This window comes from Rhododendron vialii, chromosome 12a, assembly GCF_030253575.1.
Source record: "Rhododendron vialii isolate Sample 1 chromosome 12a, ASM3025357v1".
NCBI lineage: Eukaryota > Viridiplantae > Streptophyta > Magnoliopsida > Ericales > Ericaceae > Rhododendron > Rhododendron vialii.
The window spans coordinates 16499410-16515087 of NC_080568.1; the positions used below are offsets into that span (position 1 = coordinate 16499410).

The following is a 15678-nucleotide window of genomic DNA, read 5'->3' on the forward strand; positions in this document are numbered from 1 at the left end:
CTTTTATATATGTGTGCCAATCATTCAACCATTATCTCTCTTTTTACCCTCTTCTTGACAAGGCATCATTTGATTTGGGAGAAGTTACAAATTTACCCTCCTCTTTTTTCGAAACAAAAATCCCTGGCGTGATTCAAGCTTCTCTTTTGTAGGGCCTCGATTGCCAAAAAAAAAAGAAAAGAGAGAGGTCTTTCAAGTATTAGCTAGTCTTCATTTGACCACCCCCACACCATCCCATGTGATGATTCGAGCTTCTCTTTTGTAGGGCCTCGATTGCCAAAAAAAAAAGGAGGCCTTTCAAGTATTAGTCTTCATTTGACCGGAACATATTAGTCACAAGAGAAATGAATGATCAAACTCTAACACTTTATTTCTCTATAGACACATATATACATGATTCGACCAACCTTTACATAGGGAAGTATCGAGTTGGGGGCCCGGGCCACTCCCAACCTTCCTATCACCTTATATATGGAGTAAAATACACAATAAATATTTATAATGAACTACATCGACAGTGGAGGCTCTAGAATTTTTATTAGGGTTGTCATTCGAAAACTTAACTTCAAAAGATTGATGAATGTGATGATACATGTATTTGTTTGAAGTTATCTCAATTCGAATTACTGATTAAATTTGATTTTTCTGCTAAATATATTGTCAACTGACATTTTCAGTCTTTATATGTTGAACATAAGCATATAAATTACGAGTGTGTGAGCTTGTCATGGGTGTTCACAAACTAAAATGCAAGTGCATGTGATGGTTGTTCAGCATATAATAATAGTAAAATGACTGATCAGGTTTGTACTTATTATGGGTACGTAGGATAGGATAACTATTAGACAATAAATGAATGATGGTGTTGATGTGCATACCCATGGGATAGGGTAGTAGAGCCGCTAGTGTATATATATCGACCCCTCCAAAACTTTAAAAAATAAAACAAAAGTGGCTATATATGTAGTGGAAAATATATATCAATCCCCCCAACCTTATGTGCATATGTATGTTTTGATTGAATAGACAACGATTGTGTTTTGCTTATAGAATATAGTATCGCTTCGATTTCAAAAAATGCTTGAAGATCAAATCATAACTCCATGTCAATATGTCGAATTGTGTAAATTCTAACTACATCCTTGACCATATGTGCCACAAGAGAAAGAAAGGCTAAACTATGATTGTTTGTTTTTCCAAAAATAAGTTTACTCAACCAAGCCATCGCCAGATTTTTTGCAAGATGATAAACATATGGTGATTTACAACATGAACGATTGAGAACTCAGATACAACCAGGGCCGGCTCTGAGATTTTGGAGGCCTAAGACGATCTTCGAAAGTGAGGCCCTTAATAATTGTAAACGAAAATCAAATAAAAAGTCAATCATACTAAATAATTTTGATTCGGATATAGTATTTGTTTGCAATGAGAAGTACCGAAGCAGTAGCGTTTAAGGGGGCAAAAAGATGAATCCATACACCCACCACACTGAATAATTTTGAAGGGCCCCAGAGATTTTTGGCGATCCCGTGACCTTTTACTCCTCCTTTTCGTTTGTTTTGCTTAAGTATAAAATGTCTTATTGGATTTAAAATTGGTCTCTAAAACAACACATTTATACTAGGTCTTAAAAATAAATGGGGACCCTATTTTTTTGACATTTTTGGGGGCTTAAGGCCCACGCCTCTTGGGCCTTAGCCCAAAGCCGGCAGTGGATACAACATGAACGGCTTAGAATACAGATCACCAAATACAAATGTGTGTGTGTGTGTGTGTGTGTGTATATATATATATAAGGGCTTCCCCTTTTCTTTCCTTTCTCGACCACATTTCGATGATCCGAGTTGTTCAATATGTTCAGAACGTGATTTTAAAGATACTTACAAGAAATCAGCAAAAAAAAAAAGACCGGAAAGGACTTAATTTGAGCAGTTTTTATTGAACCGTTCAAAAAAATACAAACAAAAACTGCTCTGATCAAGCCATTTTCAGTCTTTTTTTTTGCTGATTTCTAAAGGGTATCTTTAAAATCACGTTCTGAACACATTGAGCAGCTCGGATCATCGCAAATTGGTCGGGAAAGGGACATCCTTACCGTAATACGGTAACGGCGTCCTTATAAGAAGATTTGTGTGTATATATCACAAGTACATTTAAAATTACGTTCTGAACACATTGAGTGGCTCGGATCATCGCAAATTGGTCGGGAAAGGGGCGTCCTTACCGTAATACGATAAGTGCGCCCTTATAAGAAGATTTTTGTGTATATATAAGATTTTAAGGGTATCCGCGAGAAATCAGCAAAAAAAAAAAAGACCGAAAAAAGCTTAATCCAAGCAGTTTTTGTTTGGATTTTATCGAACGGTTCAAATAAAAACTGTTCAAATCAAGCCCTTCCCGGTCATTTTTTTTTTTTTGCTGATTTCTCGCAGTTACTTTGATTTCTCGCAGTTACTTTTAAAATCACGTCTTGAACACATTGAGTGGCTCTGATCGTCAAAATTTGATCGAAAAGAGGACGTCCGTATTTTATTTAAAATAAGGGCGCCCTTACCTAAAGGGGACTCTCTCTCTCTCTCTCTCTCTCTCTCTCTCTCTCTCTATATATATATATATATATATATATATATGTATATATATATATATGTATATATATATATATGTATATATATATATATGTATATATACAGAGCAGTTTCGGGGACCCCTAAAAAATTTTCTAAACCCCCCCAAATCTTAATCTCATAGTTCCCGATCAAATTTTGATGATCCAAGCCGCTTAATGTGGTTAGAGCGTGATTTTAAAGATGTCCGTGAGAAATTGGCAAAAAAAATAACTGGGAAGGGCTTGATTTGAGCAGTTTTTTATTGAACCGTTCAATAAAATTCAATAAAAAACTGTTCGGATGAAACCTTTCCTGGTCATTTTTTTTACTGATTTCTCGCGCGTACTCTTAAAATCACGTTCTGGTTATATTGAGTGGCCTCGGATCATCAAAATTCGATCAGGAACTTTGAGGGGTTTTTTTAGAGGTTTTTTTAGGGGTCCCTGGAACCGTCCCGATATAATCAGCAAAAAAAATGACCGGAAAATGTTTTATCTGAACAGTTTTTTATTGAACTTTTACTACCCTAATTTCTAGAACAATTAAGACAATGAAGAAACTGGAAATTAAGTATTACTCCCTCCGTCCCTTTTTAAGTGTCCTGTTTCGTAACTCCAACTTATTAAAAAGACATCATCATTATACCTTTCACATCAACTTTTTCCTCCATTTTTCCTATTTACCCATCATCATTACACTTTTACTCACTAACTTTTCAAAGTGGAATCTACTTTTAGGGGCAAAATGGAGAATTCACCAACTTTTACCCACTAACTTTACAAAACGGACACTTATTAAGGGACAGCCCAAAATGAAATACTGGACTATAAAATAGGGACGGAGGGAGTATAGTTTACAATGTTGACCATAGCATATCTAGCAAATTTTAATGATGGGAAATGATTTTAGGAGAATGTCAGCTGGTTCTTAATTAGGATATTTAAAGCTAGATCTTTTTCTTAAAGTTAAGGCAAGTTTTCTTGATTCCCCTGAAGCAAGAAAGTCACCAGTCTATTTATCTTATCTTTTGTAAAACAGTAAGTATATGTATAGTAATTAATTACGTGCATTATTTATGGTGCTCTCCTTTTTGGAAAAAAACAGTTTCAGAAAAATCTCTGTCAACAGCTTATATTCCTTTCACCTCTCTCAGACCTTTTTTCCCCACTTGGAGGAGAAATTAAAGAAATTAAACTTCAAATTAACTTTTCCTCAGATGCATTTTTCCACAAGAAAGTAACAGCAACTACAAGTGTACGTAGGTGGATAAATTAATACATGTACATAAAAGTAACAGCTAGAATGTCAGAATCTAAACATATTGTATGTGTAATCGGTTGGTACGTACGTTGCTTGTGTCCGCATAAACATACAATACAACTGCATGTACAGCAAATACATGTAAAGCAAATCAGCATAGCTACCTTTCTTCACTTATGGGTAACCTACGAATGGTAGACATTACCTCTGCATAAATTAATAAAATAATTACTTAAATAAAACGAAATGAGAACAATAAAAGTAGCATATTTATTATATATATAGATAGATAGATAGATAGATAGATAGTCGTATGGGTTAATTCTCTCTCGATCTCCAACATATCTATATATTACCCTAATTTTAAATTTGGTTGGAAGGTGATCGAGTTTTTGCTCCTTGGCGCAGGCTTTTTCAATGCCAATCCAATGCACTTTCTATCATAAACCACTCCAAAGTTTAACAATATCACTTTGTACATATATAGTCAGGTTAGAAATTAAGGAAAATCCAAGATTTCGAGAAAGTCCACTGTATATGGGTATATGCTTGCAAAATTTTACTATTATCCATTCAGGAAGTGCTATAATACACACCCCTTATTTTGTGGTGGGATTTCAAAGCGTAAATGAAAAGCAATTAAAAATATAATGGCAATTTATAAAGAGTTTATAGTAATATAGTAATTTTTTAGCGTGGAACCTCAAAGTTGAGAGGGTGAGTAATATGATGGCGAATTCCTCCGAGTAATGTACTCTAACTTATTGTTCCCATCGAATTAATAGTTCAAAGATTTATGCTTATACATATACGAAACGCCCGTGTTAACTCTGTACATGTACGTCACAAATTGTACCCTTTTTAGGAATCCGATGTCTCATTTGTCTAGTCGTAGCTGGTAATTAAGAGGAAAGGAAAGCGAAAAGCATGGTCAGCTCTGGGCTAAGGCCCAGGGCCGGCCCTAGGGTAAGCCCCGCAAGCCTTCGGGATTGGATAACCCCCAGGCTGGGGCAACCAAAAAAAAAAAATTGTAAGTTAGGTATAAATAAATATAAAAAAGTTTTCCATTACTAGCACAAAGAGTATGTTTGGTGCTTTGGCCGCTAGGATGTTGTCATTGTTTTGGACAACCCAAGTTCGGTTCCCACGAGCTGCAGCCGCCTCATCGTTTATTTGTTACCCCATTTTTGTTCTATTCTCACGCCTAAATTCAATTCCCACACCTCCCAACCTCATCTTCTCTATATTACTCCATTTTTTTTCTACCACTTTTTCTTTTCCTCCTAATCCACAATATTACAAAAATCAAATTACTAAATTATCTTGTTGAAAATTTGTGATTTAACAAACAAAATAGTGGAGTAATGTATAAGTGATATGTTGTTACATTTGATTAAAAGAAAAGTCATAGTTAAAATAAATCGAGCAAGCTAATTATATGGTTATTGTTTTTACCTCCGAACTACCATTTCACAAGTGAGATCAAATAGATTGACTATGAACTCAATTGAAAATGAGGCACCGTTCTACTAAGAGCATTTTTGGCCATTTAAGACTTTTTAAACTTTTTATGTTTTTCGAGGTAGATGTTTTCGTCACATATATCAACTAAAAAGCCCAAAAAAACAAATAATCAAAAGTTAGCAGCATGGACTCCAAACTCTTAGATAAGTGAAGTACAATGACTTAACTGACAAAAAAATGCAAGGAGAACTCATTTTCTTCGGATTTGATGGTGTTAATTATAAAGCACAATAACATTTTGATGTTGAAATTTTTTTTTTTAATGTTATTCAAGCTCAATGAACAATGTAACATTGATGGGTATTTTTTTTTTTGGTTACTCGTATTGTTTTTTTTTTAATTTTGCATCACATAATATTAAGTAGGCAACACAATATGAAGTTGGGTTTGGGCAACTCAAATGTTGGGGCCGGCACTGCTAAGGCCCATGAGGCGCAAGCCTTAAGCCTCCCCAAAATGTCCAAAAACTAGGGTCTCCACTTGTTGTTAGCACCTAGTATATAAGTGTTGCTATAGGCCCCATTTTTAACCCATGAATATGTTTCACATGAAGCCCAATGGCCCAGTAAAAATAGAACGAAGGAAAAAAAACAAAAAGCAAGAATAAAGTTGGATCACGGGACGTCGAGATCGAAGATCTGTGGAAAAATTATTCAATGTGGTGAGTGCATCATTAACATAAATGCATTTTTTTCTCTTAAACGATAATTTTCATTGCAAATAAACCCAACGAACTGATAAAGAAGGAATTATATGTTAAGTGATCGGATATTAAGAGCCTCATTTTCGAATATCGTCTTAGGCTTCGGAAATTTTAGAGCCAACCCTGGCGAAAAAGAAAGGGTTTTTTTTTTTTTTTTGTTGATTTTCAACGTCAGCCTCGTCACACACACACACGACACGAGTGAAGCTTCCTCTAAAGTAGGAGTCCAAAAGCAAGCCCTTCCCTAGAACGGAAAAGCAAAGATGATGATGATTCGGCCATGTGAAGAAGAAAAGAGCCCACCTCTCTCTTTTTTTTGTCTAAGGGAGGCTTTTGTGTTTTTGGTCTTGGAAGAAAAGCAATAGAGCCCTACTTACATATATATCCAGATCTTCAATACTGGGCCACTTTTTGGTATAAGTTGCTGGGCTTCAACTTTGCCCATCCGTAAGAGAGTCTGCCGTTTGTACTTTGCATATATAGGATAGGAGGATCATGCCCCAATACCACATTACATTGGGACATCATAGAAAAATTGCCAATTCGCCAGCTCAACTACAAAACCAGGTCTACTATAAAACCAGCTAACAACTGCCACGTCACCTGTGGTCAACCAACTCTAGGTCAGGTGCGTATCAAAACTAGAAACATATCCTAGATTCAACAACAAATATGGAGTATTCAAAAGATGAGAAGAAGAAAAAAGAACGGGATGACAGATACAATGAAAGCAGTCAGTCAGTAAGTCAAAACAATTGCTTGGATTTTACATAACTCAATGCCGTGACGTTGACATAAACAATTGCTCTCAAACCAATGGATGTTTTCTTTTTTATGACGGAAAATTTTTGTTTGGATTTTACACATCATCCATCAGATACCCAACAGAAGCACGCGCACCCATGCACTCAACCAAAAATTTTCCCTGGTTCGACTTGTCGCCAACATCCCCATACAAGTGAAATCAATATATAACCTAGAACATACTAAAATAAGACAATAAATAAATACAGAAACAAGCTCTAGTAAAAGAAATTAAAGTTCTGTTCAAAAACAGGGAAAAAAAAAACTAAACAAGAAGGGGTATTGAAGAATAGAAGTAAGCTACACTTAATAAAACAGAACATTAATTTGTCAATAACACGTCGCTAAAGAAGTTTACAGACAAACAGAAAGTCGTTTGTAGTCCAGAGTCCAGAGGCCAAACACACTACAGCATGAAAAATTACAACATCCGACTATTTTATTCTACAAAATTACTAACATGTCACAATCTTCTGCTAGCTTCTTCTAACTATAAATATACACACCATTTTGTTTTTCCTTTGTTTCAAAACCAAAAAATGGAAAAAGTAAAAATGTAGCAACTTCATTCCCCAAGTCCCTTTCTACGAGACTCAGCTCTCACTCAAGTTATGGGATGAAAAAAATATCACTCCCATTGTTCATATACACTGAGTCATGAACCGTGAGTGCCATCGAAACCCCCTTGACCATTTTGCCTTCTTTTTTCCCGCCAATTCTCTCCCCACATCTTGGCCTCTGCAACAGCTCTTTCCCTATCCAGGCCCCTGGTCGACATCTTTACAGCTTCTTTTGGGGAGTCATCTCTATCAGATCCTTCAAAGTCAAATTTGCGCCCAGACCCTCCTCTGTCTTCGTTCTTTGAAACCCTTCCTAGACCTCTCTCATCTTTATTTCTTTTCTCATCTTTATCCCCGGGCAACCTGGTGTTTGGGTCATAAGGCTGGTTCACCAAATAAGAGAGGGCAGTCACGACATCTCCGATTAGAGGGCGAGCAGGAGCCTGTTCTTGGATGCACATAGATGCAACAGCTAGAGCTTGGTAGAGCCCCCTCATTGGATACCGACCCTGCAGTCGTGGATCCGCCAATTTGGAAAATTTTCGGCGGTCATTGAACAATGGTCGAGCCTGCAATAATGGGAAACTCACCTCTGGTTAATTATTGCAAAAGTATTAACAGTGATATGCGTAGACACATGAGACATGATAAAAGAATCTCCAGGTACTTCAAAATTTATGATCATAAAGTGTTACTTTGCATTTTGAAGTAAGATTTTACAGTGCATTCCACTCTCCAGTGGACTATTTAAACTTCATTTTTATAATTGCATCTCGTGTTCTGCTACCTTGCTAGACTCTACAGATACCAAAATGATTTTTCGGAGTATGATTCTCGTGACTAAGAAGAATAGTTGATTAGGCAACTAAATTCTAGAATGATCGAGTAATTACCCATGCGATCAGGTTATGTTCTCCTTGGGGTCGGGAGCTGTCAATGGCTTTGCGTCCAGTAATAAGCTCTAAGAACACTACCCCAAAACTGTAAACATCAGATTTCACTGTCAGTTGTCCAGTCATGGCATACTCGGGAGCACAATAACCATAGGTGCCCATGACCCTGGTGGAAACATGTGACTTATCTCCTGTGGGACCAAGCTTTGCAAGTCCAAAGTCAGAAAGCTTTGGGTGATAACCTTCGTCCAATAATACATTTGATGACTTGAAGTCCCTATAAATTACTGGAGGGTTTGCTTTATCATGAAGATATTCCAAACCTTGGGCTGCACCGGCTGCTATCTTCATCCTCGTGTTCCAATCTAGTGGTTCTTTATCTGGTGGAAGATCTGCACAAAGGTCATTTTTAAGTATTAGCAATTTTTCTATGAGTACTACACCAACTTGCTTAAGAGAACATGTTCCAGATACTGGATAACAGAGAAAGCGTAAAAATGCCTAAAGTTAGTATAGTACTCTATGTCATAAGTCACAAGGTAATCAAAGTACCCAATCAAACTTTATCAAGTTCAGATACCTTGGGCACAGCTTGATCTTACAAATGCACCAAAAACATGCATTAGCCTATTTTTCAAAATGCTGCACTAGCCCATTTACCCCTTACAAGTTTTCATATTTCATGCAAGTGTTGGGAGATAAAAGGGTAATAAAGTAACCCCAAGCAGCTATTAACAGAATACACCAAGACAAGGATGATGATGATGATGATGATAATAATAATAATAATAATACAACCATCAGCTGAAATGGAGGACTTGATGCTCAACAAGCATCATTTCTAAGGCTCTTCCCAATAAATCTACATATATGGAGATCACGAAATACATAGAGACCAATTGATTAGAAACACATAACAAGGATTGCAAAGAAAAAGATGCATCAACTGGTCCATGTATCACGAAGTTCAGTATAAATGAAACCGTGCCGATGACACCAATTTGCTATCATAGAAAAGAAAAGGGAAAGCAGTCGTGCACTTCTGCACACATCCATAGCAATTTTGGTCTTATTAAAACCCATGTATGGAAGAACCCTTCTCTCAAAAAGTACGGTATTTTATCTGCAATATTTGGATAAAAATACTAAGCAACATACACTGGAAATTTGAGGAAATAGCCTTGCTTTAGAACAAGACTCTTAACTTTTTCTAGCAACTCTGTTTACACCTTTTTGCTCACCACAAGTGCAATAAACCACTCCTTCTCCAAAGACCATAGTGCCTGAACCATCTAAGCGGCTACCTAAGATTTTGTGATGGTTCACTCGTTTCTTGTTTCTAATTTCTTATTTTCAGTTATTTATTTATTTCTCATTTGAGACACTAATCAAACACTCTTCTTGCAGCTGTTCAAAAAAAAATTCCATTAAAAAAAACACTGCAGGGCTCTTAACCTAAAAGTATCCAAACCCCACCCCACCAAAATATCACATTAAGGCTCACTGGATTCTTGAAACTATTTCTTCAGATCTCATCTTTCCTGATCAGAATCACTTATCTATTGCCACTCAAGTTCCTCCTTTCCAGTTGTACAACATGGTCATCACTCCTAGCTAGTTTCATTACTTGACCATGTTGCTTTACAAATAGATATGTTCTTCAATTCTCGAAATCTAGCATTCAACTCTTGTTATATTGTTCCCAGCCAAAAAATGCTGACCTAGAGCATAAGTGACTTCAGAGGTTTCTATTATGATCATAACTTGCACTTGATGTAACAAATAACTGAAATGAAAAGAAAATCAGAATTTTATAAACCGACAGTGCACAGTGAACAGATACCATGAAGATGATCTTCTAACGATCCCAATGGCATGAATTCATAGACAAGAAGACGCTGGTCCCCATCAGCGCAGTACCCAATCAAATTCACAAGATTAGAATGGTGTAAAAGGCTAAGCATTAGAACCTCCACGAGAAATTCCCTGTTACCCTGAAGCCCGTTTCTGTCCAATTGTTTCACAGCAACAACCTGTAAAAGATAGGCACATTTATAAGGAAAAACACATCAGGAGCAACAGAAAAAGGCAAAGGAACGTTTACCTCTTAAAGACCAAGCAATCAAAACAAGTAGCTAGTAATACATTTCCAAGGGAAAGCTATAACGAAAAAATTATAGGCTATAAAGCGCAGAAGGGTGAATTTAGCGCTTTCATATATTCTCAAGAATTCACTTTTACAGTAGCCGACCCCAATTGATGGGGATGTACGGCTCAATTTGGTTTGATTTTGTTTGGTTTCACCCTTGCACAAAGCACGTGTGATATACTGCAGACAATGAAAACTTTTTAGCCTTATTTGATTGACTAGACTCTAAGTGAGAGTATACGTAGTCCCACAGGGTTAGTAATCTCCTAGGACTAATAGTGAAGGGCGACTACTATCGTATCCCAATGTTTTGGTCTATGTACATGAGTACATCTAATGCCTCTAATATCGAGAATGTGGTCCCCTCACATTTATGGTCCAATCCCACGTCTAGTCTGGTCAATCAACTGGGCCGTCCAAGAACTTGAACAGAATGCCTCACTCACAACACTTGCCTCACACATTTAAGGCTGCAGTTTGACTGTACTACTAGTGAAACAATATAATCCTACAGGATCTATATTCACGTTGGACTAATAGGGAGGGGACTACACACCATATCCCGACTGTTCTGTGGATTTCATACTTGACGGATGTAGATGTTCTAACCAAACATATTTGCTGTCTTCTTGGATTCATAATACTCCTTGTGCTCTAATTGAGGCAAACAAACAGGGCCTGACGATAACACCCCAGAGAGTCAGGCAACTCATACTCAGTGAGTCACCCCTCTTGGGGTCTTTCTTACCTTGACATGCACAAGGAATGCTCATACTGGTACACTAACAGCGGACACCAAGTCATTGTGCATCTAATATCTCCAATAGAGGAGTTGAAGAAATCTTATCAACCACAAATTCATTAAGCAATACCTACACAAAATCTAGAGAAATATCTAAGTGGGAAAATGTTCTAAGCAAACCCAAAGAGAGAAAGTCACCATTAATTTCACAACACAGAAGACATGATGCATTCGTAAGATCCTGACATTTTAATTTCCTTCAAATCGACAATTCAATACTCTGTTGAAGGAATCCAAAGATTCTCTGAAGATAAATGTTTATCATATTACAGTGGTGTAATTTCAGCTCAAGTACCAAGTGTTTGGATGATGCAATTTGCATAATTTGTAGCCACTTTATTTGAACCTTGAAGACCAAACCAAAACAAGCCTTCATTTCCAAAGTATTGGAGTCGATCAATCCCCCCGCCATACTTTTGGGGTTTGGGATATAACTTCACATGAAAAAATGGTGTACCTTTGCATGCCCATGCCAAGAATAAACCAAACCAAACCAAACCGAGCCTTATGTCCCAATCACTTGGGGTCGGCTACATGAATCATTTTCCTCCATTGCGCTTTGTCAAGGGCCACTTGTTCACACAAACCCATTATACCCATATCTTTGCACACCATCATATCTAATGTCAATTTAGGTTTACTCCTCCCCATAGCATTGCTACCCAAAACTATCTTATCCGCTCTCTTAACTACTGCATCTTTTGATCTACGGTAGACATGTCCAAACCACTATAGCCTATTTTCCCTCAACTTCTCCTCTATAGGTGTTACACCTACCATCTCACAAACCGTTTCATTTCTAATCATGTCTCATCTAGTCTTGCCACACATCCACCTCAACATACAGAGCGTTATCAAATAGAACAAAATGGAATCGAAAACTTCAAATTCTAACTATCAAGTTGGACAATATTTTATCTACTCCAGCTTAACAATGTACCAAATCTACCCTCCCACCCATTAATGAGTACTAACTGGATGTGGTTTATATAAAAGATGATGATGATTACTTGGCCTGTGCTTTCAAGGCGCCCTTTGTATACGCTTCCAAATCCTCCTTCCCCTATGAAACACTCTGGCCTAAAATTCTGTGTTGCTGTGGCAAGCTCACGGAATGTGAATGTTTGCGCAGCAATATTGACAGCAGGTGCATCCTTTAGAATTGGCAGCTCCTTCGCTGACCCCGTGTTGCTTCTTGATCTAAGTCTGTCCGCTCCTGCAATTCATCCAAGACAATCATGTGAGATCAAGTACTAGTAACAAGTAAGTCAAGCCACTTCCAATCAATAAACTCGAGATCAATACTTCAAAACTCAACATCTGGGTTACAAAGTAATCGTTTACTTTGTCTCATGGGTGCACAAGGAAGACCCATCAGACCTCTAGTTCGAATATGTTAAGGTCGCTCTTGGATCAAGGATTTAGGATGGGATATGCAAAGGAAAAAGGATATGCAAGGGATTTCTTTCCACAAATTCAAGGTGTGTTTCCCTAACCTTTCTTTTCCCGCAACAAATCCCTCCCCAAATCCTTGATCCAAACACAGCCTTACAAACAACTGACAAACAAAACAAATTGTTATTCCTCTTTGCTTGCAGGACCATATCTTTCGAAAGCCTAAAACCCCGGATTGAGTTTATAGTGTCACCAAGTGAAACAACTATGTACCATCCACATCATTGATTCCATCATTCTAACAAACACCTCCTTGATTCTCCAATTACGAATCAAAATAATGACCAACCAAAACCATGTTAAGGTATCCTATCATGCACGAGAAGAAAATGATAATTCTGATCAAATAAAACCAACCAAAATCATCCACAGATCCAAAACAAAAAAGCTGTTATTGGAACAGAGGTGTCCAGATCAGATCAAACACCTATATACATACGCAGATAAAGAGAAGGGACTAACCACAAGCCAATCTAGATATGTTGGAGGGGTGAATATCCCTGCGATGATCTTTTTGTTTATCGGGGATAAGCTTTCCCTCCTCCCTTGAATCAAAACAAGGAAAACAACCCATTCAATCTCCTCCCCCACCTTCCTAAAACCCAAATCCCTCTCTCAAATCCCTTTGCTTTGAAGATCTCAGATGTGCCCAAAAATGGATCAACTCTTCATATCCTCGATCTAGTCGAATCAAAGAGGCATCGAAGTCCGATGGGTCATTTCCTCTCTCTCTCTCTCTCTCTCTCTCTCTCTCTATATATATATATATATATATAGGTGGCTTTTATCTATGCGGATAATCTCAATCGATCAAGGCGACCCAAAATCAGGTGTGGAAAGTCGACTAACGCAAAGTCAATCAAAGATTGGCAAATGCTCTTGGAATTGGTTTCGCAGTTAAGAGAAAAACCTGGAACTAGATGATTGGCAGTAGCATTGTTGGGACAGAACTGTTGCCGGCTTCTTCTCTTTTTTTCTTATGAGATATGATATGAGACGAGGCCGTTTTGTTCTTACACACACACCCCTATATTTATGTACTGAATCTCTATTATAAATAATTATACCGTCTTTCTATTGTTTATTACTGGACTGACAATAAGTACATTAAAAAATAAGAAAAATACGTAGTTCTGTGTAGTTTTTGCATCCTTTAATATACATTCACATATTTATTATTGTCAACACATTGAGCTGATTTTAGAATTTTTTATAATTATATAAAACATTAAATACACTGGTATGGGGATAAATTGTTGAAATGGTTGAGATTGATTTGATCCTAGGGTTGAGAGGCATTCTATTCATTTGATTAAAGTGCCCACATCCCTCACATGTATTACAACATTACCATCAGATCCAACGATCTAACCCGCCTCATCCCTAGATTCCCTACCGTCCATTTAAAAATCAAACCTACTCTTTCTCTCTCCTCTAACCTATTGTCCGGCCAGAACGCAGAAGAAGAGTTGAAGAAGCAACGAAGACGGAGAGAGAGAGAGAGAGAGAGAGAGAGAGGAGGTTCAGTACAGCGATTGCAACGCTCATTAATTATGGCGGATCTTGTAGACACTCCAATCTGGGCTTCCAAATTAGTTTACTTATGGTATTTGATTCCCCAATGATAAAACGGATCAAGAACACCTCGGGAATATCGAGTGTTTGAGTTTTGAGTGTTTGCAAAACCCTTGAACCTAATATAGCCAGAGCCACTTCAAAAGCCAAAAACCGTACTGGCACGCATTGGTTGAGCGCTCGCGCGCGCGAATCAACTTGACAAGTGTTGGTCAATGGTCAAACCTTGACCGTTGACCAACGCGTGAGTAGGTGGTACACGTGCGCACTGCTCCCAAACCCGCGCGCGCAGGTCAACCGGACAGGTGGTGGTCAACAGTCAAAGTTTGACTGTTGAGCCACGCACGTAAGGGCGCAACCCGCATGCGCCAGACTGGCTCTTGCGCACGTCAGTCAAAACCTGTCCCCATCACCTTTATTGGTTGGTAAGCTTAACCACTAAACAACCTCAGCCAGACTCTTGGACTGGCTGAGCTCATCTCTTTGCATCTCCTTATCTCCCACCAATCTTTCCAAAGGAGGAAATTTGGCCACCAAGCCAAACCAACCCTTGTTTTGGTTGGTTGTATCTCCTTCATACACCATTTCTACCTCTCTCCCTATAAATACCCCCCCATTGTCTCTCTTTCAAAGGGTTCAAGAAAATCAATTTACAAAAGTTAGGGTTCAAAAAAAATAGAGAGATTCAAAAGGGTTCCAAGTCTTTTAACAAAAATGTTACAAATTTTCACACATCTAGGGTTAGAAAAATCTATACACCTTGGTTCCAAAGCCAAGCAACAAGCATCCAAGAACATAGCTTGTTCTTCCACCTCAACATTTTCCCAACACCTTAATCAAGCTTCAAACCTCAAAGCTCAACCTCTTTCAAACTCAATTTAGGTATAGCATACCTATTGTTTTCTGTTCTGATCCCTAAGGAGGGCTGGCAGGGTCAAGTCTGATAATCAATACCATGCCCTGACCCTAAGGCTAGCAAGATTTCAAAAATCGTAAAAGTAAGAACCAGCGCTCGTCGGTCCCATATTCGCGAGCGCCACTCTGTGGCTGCGCGTGTTGATCTGCGTGGAGATTGGTGTCTTGCTGTTTTGTGCATTTCTTTGTATATAGATCACTGTTAAGTGTGCTAAAATAAACTAGTTTGCTGCTTTCATTAGTTAAAACCGTTAGCTTTAGTTCAATATTCATACCTGCTGCTATGGAGTACCTCTGGGATCATTTTGGATATATTCCACAACCCAAAAACATGTAAACCAAACACTGATTAAATGGTTTAGACCAGCGCGCGCCGGAGCGCCATACGCGTAAGCCAGTCTGTTTCCGACCAGTGGTTGGCCTTACATG

At 38.0% G+C, this 15678-nt stretch overlaps 1 protein-coding gene across 2 annotated transcripts; it reads right to left on the minus strand.

The window, feature by feature from the left end:
* Positions 1 to 7206: 7206 nt before the first annotated feature.
* LOC131310848 (serine/threonine-protein kinase PBS1-like) lies at positions 7207 to 13771 on the minus strand. Of its 2 annotated transcripts, none has more exons than XM_058338087.1 (5): positions 13670 to 13771; positions 12315 to 12520; positions 10197 to 10386; positions 8354 to 8745; positions 7207 to 8029 (listed from the first exon to the last, which is right to left on the minus strand). In XM_058338087.1, exons 3-5 carry the CDS (start codon positions 10315 to 10317, stop codon positions 7556 to 7558), a joined length of 987 nt encoding a protein of 328 aa, XP_058194070.1. In that variant the 5' UTR covers positions 10318 to 10386; positions 12315 to 12520; positions 13670 to 13771; the 3' UTR covers positions 7207 to 7555. The 2 variants fall into 2 exon arrangements, with proteins under 2 accessions (XP_058194070.1, XP_058194068.1); XM_058338085.1 differs by having other exon boundaries at positions 13222 to 13765.
* Positions 13772 to 15678: the final 1907 nt, after the last annotated feature.

Bases quoted from the DNA above. Each gene is read 5' to 3' on its own strand.
- LOC131310848 (XM_058338085.1), bottom strand. From the start codon at position 13,333: ATGGGTTGTTTTCCTTGTTTTGATTCAAGGGAGGAGGGAAAGCTTATC. The intron at 10,387-12,314 runs GTAATCATCATC...TATCTTTTACAG, and splicing joins GCCTTGAAAGCACAGGCCAA to GTTGTTGCTGTGAAACAATT. The intron at 8,746-10,196 runs GTATCTGTTCAC...ACCTTTGTGCAG, and splicing joins GTTAGAAGATCATCTTCATG to ATCTTCCACCAGATAAAGAA.